The 14651-nt window shown below is 43.4% G+C and overlaps 1 protein-coding gene across 1 annotated transcript; it reads left to right on the top strand.

The window, feature by feature from the left end:
• The first annotated feature begins 33 nt into the window (after window positions 1-33).
• On the top strand, window positions 34-3093 carry CCN2 (cellular communication network factor 2). The gene is made up of 5 exons (XM_032101734.1): window positions 34-311; window positions 418-640; window positions 772-1023; window positions 1245-1456; window positions 1779-3093. The coding sequence occupies exons 1-5, from the start codon at window positions 252-254 to the stop codon at window positions 2073-2075; spliced, it is 1044 nt and encodes a 347-aa protein (XP_031957625.1). The 5' UTR covers window positions 34-251; the 3' UTR covers window positions 2076-3093.
• The last annotated feature ends 11558 nt before the right edge of the window (window positions 3094-14651 follow it).

Raw genomic sequence — 14651 nt, 5'->3', positions numbered from 1 at the left:
GCACTTGGCAGTCACACAGCCACTCTCCCGCCGCACTCGGACAGAGCGGAGCGGAGGAGAGCGGAGCCGCGCAGCACTCAGCAGCCACCCTCCGGCACAGCGCCCGCCGCAGCCCCGTCCGCGCCGACGAGGAGATCCACCCTGCGGGAAGCTCTCGGCTCACCTCGGCTCACCTCGCTGCCCGGCAGCCCGACGCCGCTGCCTGCCCGACGCCGCCGCCTCGCCGCCCACAAGCCGCTGACCGCTGCAGGATGGTCCCCAGCACCTTCGCCCCGTTCGCCGTAGCCCTGCTGCTCGCTCTCCTCAGCCCGGTAAGTGCTGCCGCCCGCGGAGCCGCCGCGCCTGCCCCGTCCGGGCGGTCCCGGCGGCGGCTCTGACGCCCCCCCCTCTCTCTCTCTCTCTCCCCGGCACTTGCAGCAGGCTCAGGGCCAGGAGTGCAGCGGGCAGTGCCAGTGCGGCGCAGGGCCTGGCCCCACCTGCCCCGCCGGCGTCTCCCTGGTGCTCGACGGCTGCGGCTGCTGCCGCGTCTGCGCCAAGCAGCTGGGCGAGCTCTGCACCGAGCGCGACCCCTGCGACCACCACAAGGGGCTCTTCTGCGATTTCGGCTCCCCCGCCAACCGCAGAATCGGCGTCTGCACCGGTGAGTGGGGACCGGGGCTGCCGCCCGCCGCGGGGACAAGGACAGGGTCCCGCGGGGCAGGGAGTGGGGGTAGTGGGAACCTCCGAGACTCCCGCCCGCCCGACTCACGCTCTGCCTCCTGCCCCTCGCAGCTCGGGACGGCGCCCCGTGCGTGTTCAGCGGCATGGTGTACCGGAGCGGAGAGTCCTTCCAGAGCAGCTGCAAGTACCAGTGCACCTGCCTGGACGGCGCGGTGGGTTGCGTGCCTCTCTGCAGCATGGACGTCCGCCTGCCCAGCCCCGACTGCCCCTACCCGCGCCGGGTGAAGCTCCCTGGAAAGTGCTGCGAGGAGTGGGTCTGCGATGAGGCCAAAGAGCAGACTGCCGTGGGACCTGCACTCGCCGGTGAGTGGCTCTGTGCAGATGGCAGCCAGGGGAAAGGGGCACTCTGCTTGGAGGCTGAAGGCAGTGGGCTGGGTGGACACAGGGCAGACTCTGTAGGGCTGCAGTTAGTGGAATCACCCCACAAATTTAGTGTAGCTGCCTGAAATTCTCAGGAAAAAGAAGGAGCGTTTAGAGGGCTGAGGTCACGCAGTGGTCTCACTTTGGTTTTCTGTCTCCTGCAGCTTACAGACTGGAAGACACTTATGGTCCAGACCCAACAATGATGCGTGCCAACTGCCTGGTGCAGACCACGGAATGGAGTGCTTGCTCCAAGACCTGTGGCATGGGTATCTCTACCAGGGTCACCAATGATAATGCCTTCTGCAGACTGGAGAAACAGAGTAGACTCTGCATGGTCAGACCTTGTGAAGCAGACCTGGAGGAGAACATCAAGGTAAATACGATTATCTTTATGTATGCTGTACTAGCATGCTTCCATCCACTAGCAAAAGGACAGGGACCAAAAGTGCAGTGCTGACAGGTAGTCAGTTTCAAGTGCTTTGCTTTGAGATTTGAGTTTTACCCTAGTGGTGATCACTATTTACAATTAAATGTCCTTAGTTTTCTCTCATGCTGTATTATGGCACTGTACAAGACAATCTTGCCTAGTGATAATACAGTAAGGATTATCATGTCTGCTCACCCTTAACCTGCAAGCTTAGTGTGCTGTGTGAAAGCCTACCTTCTAAACGTTGTATTCACTTTCATCCTAACAGAAAGGCAAAAAGTGCATTCGCACCCCCAAAATCTCCAAGCCCATCAAGTTTGAGCTGTCTGGCTGCACCAGCGTGAAGACCTACAGAGCTAAGTTCTGTGGTGTCTGCACTGACGGGCGCTGCTGCACACCCCACAGAACAGCCACCCTCCCCGTGGAGTTCAAGTGCCCTGATGGGGAGACCATGAAAAGAAAAATGATGTTCATCAAGACCTGCGCGTGCCACTACAACTGCCCTGGAGACAATGACATCTTTGAGTCTCTGTACTACAGAAAGATGTATGGAGACATGGCATAAAGCCAGAAGGAGACGCTAAGTAGATTCTCAACTTGAACTGATTTGCATCTCATTTTGTAAACATGATTCAATAGCACAAGGTATTTAAATCAATTTTTTTTTTAATTTCAACAAACTGCTCCATGTGACTTAAGACAATTTTTCTACTGACCCCAAATGGTGGTTTGAAGAAGAACATAGAATGGACAGTGGGACCACAGCAAGACACAGCTTCAGAACATGTTGTTCCTGAGGCGGTGTGATGGGGTTAAGGGAAATAGACAGGAAAAGCAGATTCAAGCAAATGTTCCCTTAATGTGGTACAGCGTGCTTCATCTAGTAGTGCAATTGAGAAGAGACCATTAGCATGTTTGCTGGCGCTGGCTTAGAGACAGCAACAGCTGGAATGCAAACACCCAGCAAAGTGCTAAGTAGAAGGTGTTCTGTTAGTCAGGACAGTAATGTTTCAGCTCTGACATTCTGATTTGGATGGCTTGGCCAACAAGAGTCAGAATCATGTCAATTAGACTGGACAGCTTGTGGCAGTTAATTTACCTGCAACAAGCTACTTTTTATGAATATTGTAAATAATGTGTGTATATATATTTGTACAGTTATCTAAATTAATTTAAAGTTTTGTGCTTTTGTTTAATGCTTTGAAAGTTCAATGATAGCCTTCTTTTTTGGAACAAGATAGGTAAGATTTAAAGCTTGTTTGACAATGCATTCAAAGCATGAAATAGATACTCTAGTGGAAATTGTTCACATAAGGCCAAATGGTGAGTTGAGGTCAAGATGAAGTTGAGGTGCCTGTAATGTTACAAAGCATTCGTCTGGCAAAATATGCTTACTTACTATAAGACAAGTGGCTTTAAGAAAAATGACTGTTCTGTAGCTCATCAGTCTTTCCACTTGAGCATTTGTTTCTTTCTTTGACTATGGCTCTTTTTGGACAGTTTATTTGTTGAGAAGTGTGACCAAAAGTTACATGTTTGCACCTTTTTAGTTGAAAATAAAGTATTTATATTTTTTATATAAACGGCTTGGTATTTCATTTACCTTTAGTCTCCACTATTTCTTAACGTATTTCTAAAAGGGCTTGGCTTTGCACTAGGTGAAAATCAAGTAATGTGTGGTGAGTTCTTTGTCTAGAAGCACATACACTTAGGAATAAGCTAATGATTTACTTGTTCTGTTACTAGTGAACCAACTGTTGTTTGTTACTCTTCTAAGTTTAGAATGAAGGGAAGGGCCAGGCTTGCTTTGCCAAGCCCAGTATGGCATTAGAAAGTGCAGCAGGTCTCTCATGCATCACATGTGGTTTGAAGGGAGCTGGCTGGTCACCATGGTATTCAACTGCTACTGTAATACGCCACACAACATGCTTAATTTCATTGAGGTGTTCCACTGGTCAAGATTTGCTTTCAACTAAGGCAAGGAAAATATTTTCAGTTACTAAAAGCATTGAAGTGGTTCTTGACTCTAGAGTCAAATCCAGAAGTCCAAAATTTGGTACAATTCTCAGGGAAGAGCTAATGGGTTGTATCATAAAAATCGCAGAATCCTACAGGTTGGAAGAGGCCTCTAATAAGCTTCTGATTTAATCTTCATGCAGAGTAGGGCTAATTTAGATGTAGCTTTACTTGAATTAACACCTAACTGTGGTATGGTGGAGCACTGAACTGTGGTGGCAATTACCAGGATTATCTTCCTACTTGCTGACAAGGCTAAATAATTTCACGTGGCAGTTCTGTGTAAAGTGTCCATAGGTTCATACTCTAGCAGGCCCACAGATGAGAAGTATTGTAAGAGCTACACATTTTGATGATGGTCCAAACATTCTTCTTAGATAAGCAAAAACTAGTGTAAGGACAGTTATGAGTCACTTGCCTCATCCCTCTGAAGCTAAAAGAAAAGCTTCAGTCCCGTGCTGGGTCCTACATTAATAGCAGAGTTTTTTTGTCCCTTTGTTAAGACAAGGAGATTCTTTGAATTCAAAATTAACCTTTGCACTAGAAGTATTAGTTCTTGTTTTCAGAAAAAAACATGCTCTCCAACAAGAATCCTTTTCAGGCAAACAAGTTCAATCTGGAATTTCCTGGTGCTGAAAGAGTGTTAGCTTACAAAAATGTCCATCCTTCCTGAGCACCTTCCAATCCTGTTGATTTCAGCTAGCATTAGCAGCAAATCAGTGTAACACCAGCTTTGACTAATGATGAACAACAGAGCCCTAAACTAATGGGAAGTCAATGGGAGCCTTGCCAATGGCTTCACCAGGCTTTGCTCAAGGCCGTAGAAGCATTTTCCCTTCCTCTGAAAACACAAGGAATTCTCCTGGCATGAGGGAGTGGTTTTCTATGTCCCATACTAAATACCTTTGGGTAGCCTCTGGCTCTTATGCTCCCTGAGACTCTCCAGTTTTTTCTCTATTTTTTTTTTTCAGGTTATGAATGTGATGCAGCCATTCAGTTCACCCTGGAAACACGTCAAACGCTCGTAAAAGAGCAAGGACTGGTTGCCCGACCGTGACTGTGGCTCCACCCCCAAATAACAAGAAAACTGTCATTTCTAGTTCCAGCAAGGACAGGATGTAAGTGGACTTCATAACCATCACTATAGAAGCTCTCAGGATCAGCAGAACAGAAAGAAGCACAATGCACCTGACAGGTTGGGATTAATTCCTATAAGAGGTGGGGTGTTTACAGCACTGCTTAAGCCTGTTGAGGAACAACTCTGCCCTGCAGTCTTTTACAGATTGGTATCAGATATTATAATGAATGACGTTTCCTAGTAACATCATTCCCATGAGCCTCATGACCATGGGCCCATGAGATTCACTCAAGTTCTGCTCCCAGCTCTCTGCAATGTGGGCTGCATCACCAGCACCTAAGCCACAAAATGCTGTGGCCTCCCCTGGTACTGTCCTCGAGCCGTGCCTGGAAAAAAACACTAGAGGGTCAGAGAGCAGCAGCAGGGCTCTAGGTGAGAAAGGGCTGTCTGAAAGACACTCATGAAAGGGCTCCCCCAAAGCAGCCCAGGACCACTACCTATCCTCTCCCTGATTATATGATGATGAAACAGCGTTGCCTGCCATCTGACACATTGTTGCACTGTTTCACAGGCCAGCAGGGTACAGAAGAGGCCTGTCAGACTATTTTAATGGTGTTTTGCTGTTGCCACTGGGAATTAAAATAAGGGAGCATGCTACATATGAAAATCTTTTAAGCAAATTATTGCTCTCCCCTGAGCATATCAGGGACCATAAATCCCAAGCATGCATGATAATGAATTGCACTCCTTTTTCCAGGAATATGTGTAGTCTTCTGACAGAAGCATGCGTTTTACACCATTTCACAGGTGTCAGACCTCTGAAGGTTTTATCTCTGAAGGTAAAGAAATTTAAATATTTTGTTGTAAGCTCTCCTAGAGGTGTAGGTGGGCATCATACTCTTTGTAAGACTTTCTTTCAAAGGTATCCCAGGAAAACGGAGCCCTTGTGTGGAATTTATGGCATCTTAAATGATGGCTACAATGTGGGCCTTTCAGCCGTAAAGAAGTTTCCTGATTTCATTCTTTGTGCCTAAGATGCATAGATGGAAGAATAAAAACTTGAGTTCAAAAGTCCAAAGTCACTTACATGGGAGAGAACAGTGGTTCACATTCCTTTCAAAATACCTTGCTTTGGAAGTTTGCTTTTAGTTGTTTGCATCCTCAAAAAATCCTATTGTTCAGGTTTGCTACTTTAAAAATATTTTATTCATATATGAAAGTCTATTAATTCTGATTACTAGCTCCTTAAAATGGATCTCCAGCCATATTAATAATACAGTTGGTAAAGAATCACTGTAAAGTCAATACTGATTTAATAAAAGATACTCAATTAAATATTAAACAGGAATTCAAGGTGGCTGGAGACCAGAGTATCAAATACTTTGAAACAGTTCTAAGCCATCGTATTTCAGATTTTTGTACCATAACACTTTTGCATGGATTTGCAGCTTAGCTTTCTAACACAATACAGATGTGAACAACAGACACGGATTATAGCCCTTTCATATGAAATAGGCTCTACTCTCCAGATGGAAATTTGTCAGATTCCTCAGAGCTAAGACACATCCAAAAGACACTAGTTAAAAAAGTCTTCAAAAATGAGCCACTTTTAATGATCCGCAGCCACACAGGAACAAATAAGTCTTTGAACAGTATCCAGTTGTTTGTCTCACAAAGACAGGGACTCAGCTGAGAAAACTGACATTTGGACACCACTGGAAATAGCATACTCTTTACTAGATCAGTTGTATTTTTTTCATGTAGCATAGCTTTTTCAGACCTCTCACTTGAAGAAAGCCCTCATTTCATTACACTGAAAAGGTCATTAAATGTAAGAAGGAACAGTAATATTCTTACCTGAACATATAATAATTCAACCATTCTGACTTTGTATCCTACCACCAAAAACCTAAGTTCTTTAAAAACAGTGCTTAAATGTGGCTTTAACTGATGTTATACTATGCCTTACATATGGAAGTAGTTAGCAAGGAGAACTTGGGATGAAATACCAGTGTAAGGCTTTGCCCAAAACCCAAGAAGAATCTGAGAGAGGAAGTAGTTCAGTTAACTTATTTTTCCTCTCATTTTCCACTTTTTTTCCTCCCTGCAGTTCCTTTGATTCATGTCCATAAATGGACATACCAAAAGCCATTACATTCTCACAGTGTTTTTCAGCCTGCCTGGAACCAGGAAATACCAGGAATTTCTTCAAGGAACCTGTTCCCAAACTGTACTAAAGCCTTCAACACATTTAGTGTTTGAACAGAGTTTAGAAGCATGACTAAGGTCCCATCTCCACTGCACGATTCAGAGTTGCTGCTGCATCAGAGAACAACTGCTTGCAGTTATTAGTGCCAGCCCTGGCTTTTTCAGCTCTTCTCTGTGCTAGTCCAAGCCCACATCCCCAGAGTAGTGAATTTGGGCCCATTCTGAAATGTCCCACCCTGAAACATCTGGCTGCATATTGTGGCAGCATTCCTCAGCTCCTGTCTGTTATTGGGGCAGTGCCAATTGCGGGACTATTTGCGTTTGCTTAGTGGTAAGTAAATTCAGCCTTGATAGTAGTATAATGGTGTTTATGTTGTGAGGAACAAAGCATTTTACAGCCTCCTGAGCAGGACCAAAAGGTTGCTAACATAGTACTGCAGTGCTAACACAATCCAGTGGTGTCTCCATTCATTAGTCAGCCCCATTAATTGAGCCACTGAAAGAAATGCGCAATCCAAATAAATGTTTGTTGGTTTAAATTAGACCTATTAAAAGCAGGTATTTAGCAGCTTTCAGCAGCTAGGAAATATGTGTTCCTGCTCCTGAGCTGAATGCTAAGAACCAGCTTTTCAGCCAGTTTTCAGGACTCAGGTCAGCCTAGCTAACTGACATAACTGCAGTCAGACTGGTTTAGACCACCTGTGATACAAAACCCTAAGTCTGTACAATTTTAGGGTAACTGCATGGAGCTGTGTGCCTTGGAGGGCTCCTGCGAGGACACAGGCTGGTCCTGTGGCATTTGCTGGGCAATAAGCTCTTTCAGGAGCACAAACTGCACAAGATAGTATTCTGTAAACAGCTAAAATTAAAACCTAGTACAACCTACTAGAGAAGTGATAAGACAGTGATCTGGTAAATGAAAGTGAAGGACAAGGATTCAAAATTGATCTGAACTATTATTCAAACTTTAGACAATGTAACACCTGGGAAGGTATTGGATATAATCTTAATACACTGTGATATGGTGTTAAGTATGCTTTCTTAATTACATATTTTTAAATCGTGCAATTAAAAAATCCCAAAACTTTACTCTTGACCAAAGAAGAAGACATTTAATGTGTTTTGATGAGGTTCATCTCATCATGAGCTTTCTAATTTAGCATATTGTGCTCTGAAGGAACTTACTCTGCCCTAACTCTCAGGCTTTGGTTACATCACATGCACTGAGCCATTCACTGACCCAAGAACAGGTATGGCCCAGCTGACATCTGTAATACTGTGCTGTCACACAGCTTCATTCTCAGGTGGAGAGGCTGGCAAGTGGAGAGGAATGTAAAATGAGAGAAAACAGACGAGCTAAAGAGGTAACTGTACCTCTGGGGTTCAGCTTCACAGACAACAAGAGCAAAACAGAAAGATATTACTGTGCAAAGTTTGCACCTTCTTATCCATGAATCAAGAGCGAGAGAGAAATGTGTATTTGATGAAAAGCATGAGAATAGTTGAGGACCATTACATCCTGTAAAGCCAGAGAATAAAAGTACACTGTCTTGCTGAGACAATATCTGTTCTCATAACGTTTCAAATTCTTCCAACCTAAGGAAGGTCAGTGTTAAAGTTCACTGACCTCAGTAGAAAAAAGCATTTGTTTTGACTTAATTCTCACAAACACCACACATGCAAGAGAACAAGCATGCAGAGCAATGGAAATAAGTAAGAAGTCATATTTGACCTTTTCCATTTATATATACTGTTTTAATTCTAGGCTTGTTGTGAGGTTAAAAAGTCCAAGGTCAGTAAGTTGCTCAAGCTTCTGAAATCTAATGTGTTAGTGAAGAAAGCCAGCTCATCTTATCTTGGGAACTGCCAGGAATGTCTCTCAGTGGGTTTCCCCATCAACCTTTTATCTGTAGCTGCCCATCTGGGGGAATCTGCTCAGGTTTTTTCTTCACCCGTGACTCAAACGATTTTCATATGATGGCATAGAAATGAAATATTTCTTTCCTTCCCTTGATCCTTCCAGCCACAGCTCCATAGCCAATAAGTAGTCACTTTGGAAAGAACTGCACAGATAAGAATATGCCCCAGCCAGTGATTTTGAATGGATCCCAGTATGGCTAATACCTGTGAGAAGTCACCTGGAATCGGTATATCAAGTAAAAGCAACCTTTGGCTTTTCTTTCTGTGTTAAAGGTACAGCATTGCCGCTTATCCTTATGATCCACAGGATTTCTAAAGAGCACTCTAGAAGTGCCATTTTATTTTACAGTCATTTGATTACTGACACCAGGAAATGCTGCTAGAGAAGAATTGGTAATGTTATCCCACTTCACGAGAGGATGCCTGACTTAGAACTAGTCAGCACGGAATACATCTTGAGTAAGGATGTTCTGTGAGGTCTGAGCTCACACATACACGCAAGCACTTGCGCACGCAGACATCCCCACTGTAGCTTTACTATGTAGCTATTCTCATGAAGATGTAGTTATAATCTAAATGTGTCACCTTAGACAATATTCTATTCTACAAATGTGAGTATGCTCATGTTACCCTTTGGATAACTGTATGCAATGGGGATTTTTAGTTCTGGCTTTTTTGACTGCTGCAAGAATATAATGAGTATGGCAAATCTTGGAAGTACAGCCAGCCTTAAGAGTGCAAGGACTATCTGGGTAAAAACTTGGTTTTTGTATGAAGAAATAGTGGACTTTCTACATGCAGAAATAAAGCAAGACTTCTGTCCTTAAGAGTGCTTTAATTTCATACAATTGAAAAGCAAATTAGAGACTATTTATGTAATGTTTTATTTGGCTTCTGCATGGCATTCTCCATAGACCTTATCATAAAACAATTTAGAAACAACGTGTATTTGCTAACAACCACAGACAGACATATACAATGGCCCTCTCAACACAAATCAGAGACAAACAAGCAACTGGATGATAAAATCTCTTTGTGCTCTATGGTGACTGCTGGTTGCGAGAGGCAACAGGTTCTTCTTCCAAATAGTTTACAGTTAAGCCTAAAATCTCTCTAAGATTATTTATTAGACTTCATTAAACCAACCTTTGAATAATTTTTTGCTCTGTACATCCACACCAGGACAAGTTGTGGGCTAGTAGGATTGCACAAAAACATCCTGTCCTTTAGACAGAAAATAAAGCAGCACTGGCCACCTGTATTTTGTCTGTCTGCTTTTCCAAAACAAGGAGGAGGCAAAAGTTGGTCTGTAATTTTATTTTATGAGTTCGTTCAAATAAAAGTGGCTTCATTGATGAGGCAATTTTGGAGCATATAATTTCTCGTAGATTATGCTGGTTATAGATAGTGTAGGAAGTACACTAGTAAATTCTCGTATTTATCCTAGCTAGCACTTAATACCCCACTTGAACCCGTATCAGACTACCAACTCCTGAAACACCAAATTACTACAAAGACCCTGTTGGGCTCCAGTTGGCAAAGGTCCCTGCCAGACTTCACGACGGACTACAGGAATGAGGCCGGGCTCTTTCCCTGCATCACACTGACACCGTGTGGCTGCTCTGCGGCCGCCTTTTGCCTCCGTCCCTATGAAGCCAAACAAGCTCATTGTGCTCTTTTTGGCGGAAGGTGTTTGCTTACTCACGTGAAACAATTCATGCTGTTTTGTTACGAGGCATGATGTGAACTAAGCATAGACCTATTTGGAATATAGGAAATCTTTCTTATTTTCTCGAAGTGTATTAAAGTAACAGCTACACAGTTCTCCCTGATCACCATGCTTTACTTCGATATCATTGCATCATTGCTATCGATATTAAAGATACAGAAAATTAAACCCCCAAAGTGCTTGGCACCCACCCTGGAGGAACAATTCACCATAATAGTCACAATACATCACAATAGTTTTCACCAGAAGGTACCTGGAAAAATACTCTGAAAGAGGGGTTTATTTATTAAAGACAATATTAAAGGAGAGTATATTTTAATCGTCTTACTTTTTATCTTGCATGTTTCTTAAAAACTAATCAACACTCCAAGGTTCAAGTTTTACAACGAGCAGAACTCGCTTCTCCTCCTTCGGCAGATACAGATTCACATGTAGGCTTTGGGGATCTGTCAGAAATCCATAAAATTATCTTATGTAATTACACCTCCTTTTTTTACAGTTGATTAATTATGTTGCAATAAGCTTTCGAGTTAAACTGTTGAAAGGAACAAATTCCCTCCTGACTTCTTCAACATGCATAGACAATGAGTTACATCCATTCTGTGTAGGTTTGGTTCCTAAATAGGTCTTTGGCTCTGATGCTCTCTAGCTCTAACCCAAACCTACTGTAAAAAAACTCTGATCAAGCTCTCTACTTGAGACCCATTAATGTGAAATGGATTTGGACATACAAATGGACCAGAGGGCTGCTGTGCCTGGTTCTCTGGATTGTGTCTGCTGCAGCTGTCGACTGCCCTATGAAATTGTGGAGCAGGGTCTAGTACGTGGACTGCTACACTACTGAGACTCAAAAAAGTGGTAAGAAATGCTGTGTGTTTGTACTTCCTTCATAAGTTTTCTACTACTCATTTGAATAACAACTTTATTCAATAGTAGCGATGATGGACTGGCCATTCTTAGTCACTCAGAATCAGAGATTCACCCGAGATTTGCTTTCCTTACTCTGCTCCTTAACAGCACTCTGCATCTCATCTGCAAGAGCAAAGACCCAAGGCTTTTTAGAGACACATTTCGTCAGATCACCTTCCCCAGGTGAACAAGTTTTAACATGGGGTCTTCTTCAGACCTTTGTCAATGCTTTGTTTAACTAACCTGGCTGGAAATGTTCAGTGAATCTCAGGCCTGGCACAGGACCCAGAGGCCTTGAGATATCAGTACCACTCAGGCAGATGTCAGAAAGAATATCTTCCATCTTCTAGTGCCACCCCCTTCTTGGAAAGGAGGTAGTCTTGTGGATAGCTCAGCTCTGTGCTCACCATCAGCCTGGTCCTAACTGATCCATTTCTTCAGCTTCTAAATCCCTACCAAGAGACACATCCCATAACCTTTGCGTAAATACTGGTCTCACATTCCTGGTTTGAGAATCCACGTTGAGCAAACATTTGCTTACACAGTTTGCTTTACACAGAAATCCTTCTGCCTCTTATTTTATATAAAAGGTAGTGGCTCAGCCAAACAGGTCTAAGAAGATATTCAGGTTAACTTCTCTTTTGAGCACTATATTCCCCATATATGTATTTTGCATTGTGAGTCAGCCATTTTGCATTGTGAGTAGCTGTTTTCAGGGTGGCTTTGAAATTCTTATCATACACACACTCCAACAAAATCATTATCTACATGAAGTGTCACCTCTTATACCATCAGAATATGCTATATATTATGCTTCTAAAAAAAAAAAAACTTCCAAGGAGAGGGCTAAAATCAATACAAGTTTTGTTTTTAAAGATGAGGCCTTAGGAAAGTGTTTGCCATTGACCAAGTCCTCAAAATTTCTCTTATTAGCAGTGGAAATTATTTCTTTGTCACATGTTTAGCCAAGTCCTTTGGGCCAAAACAGTCTTTTGGTTGTTGCTTTTTCTCTTTTAGGAAGCTGTGTGCTTGATCTCAACTGATAGACCTATTCCATCCAACACCCAAAGCACCGCCCTTTTTTGATGCCCTTTTAGTAATGCAGCATTTGCACTCTTGCAGAAATAACTACAGCTCTGTAAGTTTTGTGGACTCTGATCCTAAATTCCACACGGCTTTTTCTTTCATGTAGGCCTTTTTCTTGTAATACTTCAGGTTCACCATCATGTTTTTCATAACAAAAATATTTCTCTTTCAGAAGCTTCATTTTGGTGTGGATGATTCTTTGGCAAATTATCATTGTGAAGGATTAATTGTGGATGTTGTGGGAATCTCTGCCCTTTCTGTATTTAAGGAAGCTACATGTCAAGGAGCTACATGAAATCTGGTGCTGAATCTGAACATATGTCAACATGTTCTGAGCTTGCAGCATATGGGGGCAGGGAGTCAGGGGTCATGCTTTACTCTTCTTGGGTTTGGTTTTTTTTTGAGACAAAGCTATGCACAACCTGGTTCATACCCTGTAATCTCTAAGATGACACCCATTTCTGCAAGACATCATAAGAATAATTGGGATTAACTAATTAAATGATTGATACAGAATCACACTGCATTTCTACTCTGTTGAAGCCAGCATTGGGAGTTGGCAACGTGCATTTTAAGTGATTTTAGCTCCCTTGTACAAGAAAGTTCCACTGGCATGTTTCATGAACAGCCTATATAGTAATTTGTATGAAAACAAAAACTTCCTTGGTGATAGGAAATAATAGCATAACCTTCTTCTGCAGAATTTTGATTCTTTGCACCTCAGTAATTCAGGCTTCCCCATGCTCTCATCTCTAAAAATTCTGCTAGGTGTGTTAGGTAATTACAGAAATGGAAAGTACCTCATAAGAAGCCTGGGAGAGCCCATTATTTTCAGGTGGTTTGCCTGGATTTCTGCCATCCTGGGGCCATGTTTCCTTAGAAAATGTACACTGAGCAAAACAGGTAATTTCCCCGTTATTCCAGATCAGGCCAGAAGAGGGCCAGATAGCACCAGCAAATGCAGCTGCGTTCACTATCCGTTCAAAGTATAATGTATCTATGCGTCTACAGACAATTTATTTTGAACACCAGAATCAAGTGCACATCATTTCCTTCTCCATGTAAAGGGACTAAATACAGCTTTAGACCTAGTTACAGGGCTGTAACAAAGAGCATAATTAATTTTTGTAGTGGACGGTGCCATCTTCTGCAGCCAGCAGAAGACTTAGAAGCCAAGACACAAGATTTAAAAATTAATTATCGCCCTCAAGCAGCATACTTTCTGCCACAGAGAAATTCAAAGCTCTGGAACAGATGCAGGATGGCAAAGGTAAGGCCTCCAGAAGAGACGTTTGAAAAGACCTAAAGAAATTCTCTGTCAAGTTTCAGACCAAGGCTGGTGCTAAAAGTGTGGCTTTGTCAGAGTGTCACAAATGCAGACTCATAACAACTAGATGAGAAGTTAACACACATCTATAAGAAAGGCTGGAAGGAGATCTGGGGAACTACATGCCTGTCAGCCTGACCTTGGTGCCAGGGAAGGTCATGCGGCTGATCATCTTGAGTGCAATCATATGGCATGTACAGGACAGCCAAGGGATCACCCCAGCCAGCATGGGCTTATGAAAGGCAGATCCTGATTCACCAACCTCCTTTTATGAAAGGTTGTGGACATTGTCTACCTGAACTTTAGTAAAGCCTCTGACATCATTTCCCATGGCATTCTCCTGGAGAAATCGGCTGCTTATGGCTTGGGTGGTTGCACAGTTTTCTGGGTAAAAAAAAGTGTGTGGATGGCTGAGTCCAGAGAAGGGTGGTGAATGGACTTACATCCAGCTGGTGGCTGGTCATGAATAGTGTTCCCCAAGACTCAGTACTGGGATCAGTCCTGTTTAACATCTTCACTGAAAACTTGCCTGAAGGGATCAAGTACACCCTCAGTCAGTTCACAGGTGACACCGAGTTAGGTGGGAATGTCAATGTGCTGTAGGGCAGGAAGGTTCTGCAGAGGGATATGAACAGTCTGGATTGATGGGCCAAGGCCAATTGCATGAGGCTAAATAAAGTGAAGTGCTGAGTCTGGCACCTGGGTCACAACAACCCCATGTAACCCTCCAGGTTTAGGGTAGGGTGTCTGGGAAGATGCCTGGCGGAAAAGGACCAAGGGGTGCTGGTCAACAGCAGCTGAACATGAGACAGCTGTGCTCAGGTAGCCAAGAAGGCCAATGGCATCCTGGCCTGTATCAGCAATGGCG

This window comes from Corvus moneduloides, chromosome 3 (genome assembly GCF_009650955.1).
Source record: "Corvus moneduloides isolate bCorMon1 chromosome 3, bCorMon1.pri, whole genome shotgun sequence".
Lineage (NCBI taxonomy): Eukaryota > Metazoa > Chordata > Aves > Passeriformes > Corvidae > Corvus > Corvus moneduloides.
Note: the sequence above shows the minus strand (reverse complement) of the source record. Positions and strands in the feature narration are given on the sequence as shown.

Excerpts from the sequence above, each read along its gene's own strand:
- CCN2 (XM_032101734.1), top strand. The coding sequence starts at position 252 with ATGGTCCCCAGCACCTTCGCCCCGTTCGCCGTAGCCCTGCTGCTCGCT. Across the intron at positions 641-771 it reads CAGAATCGGCGTCTGCACCG|CTCGGGACGGCGCCCCGTGC; the intron begins GTGAGTGGGGAC and ends TGCCCCTCGCAG. Across the intron at positions 1,024-1,244 it reads CGTGGGACCTGCACTCGCCG|CTTACAGACTGGAAGACACT; the intron begins GTGAGTGGCTCT and ends TGTCTCCTGCAG.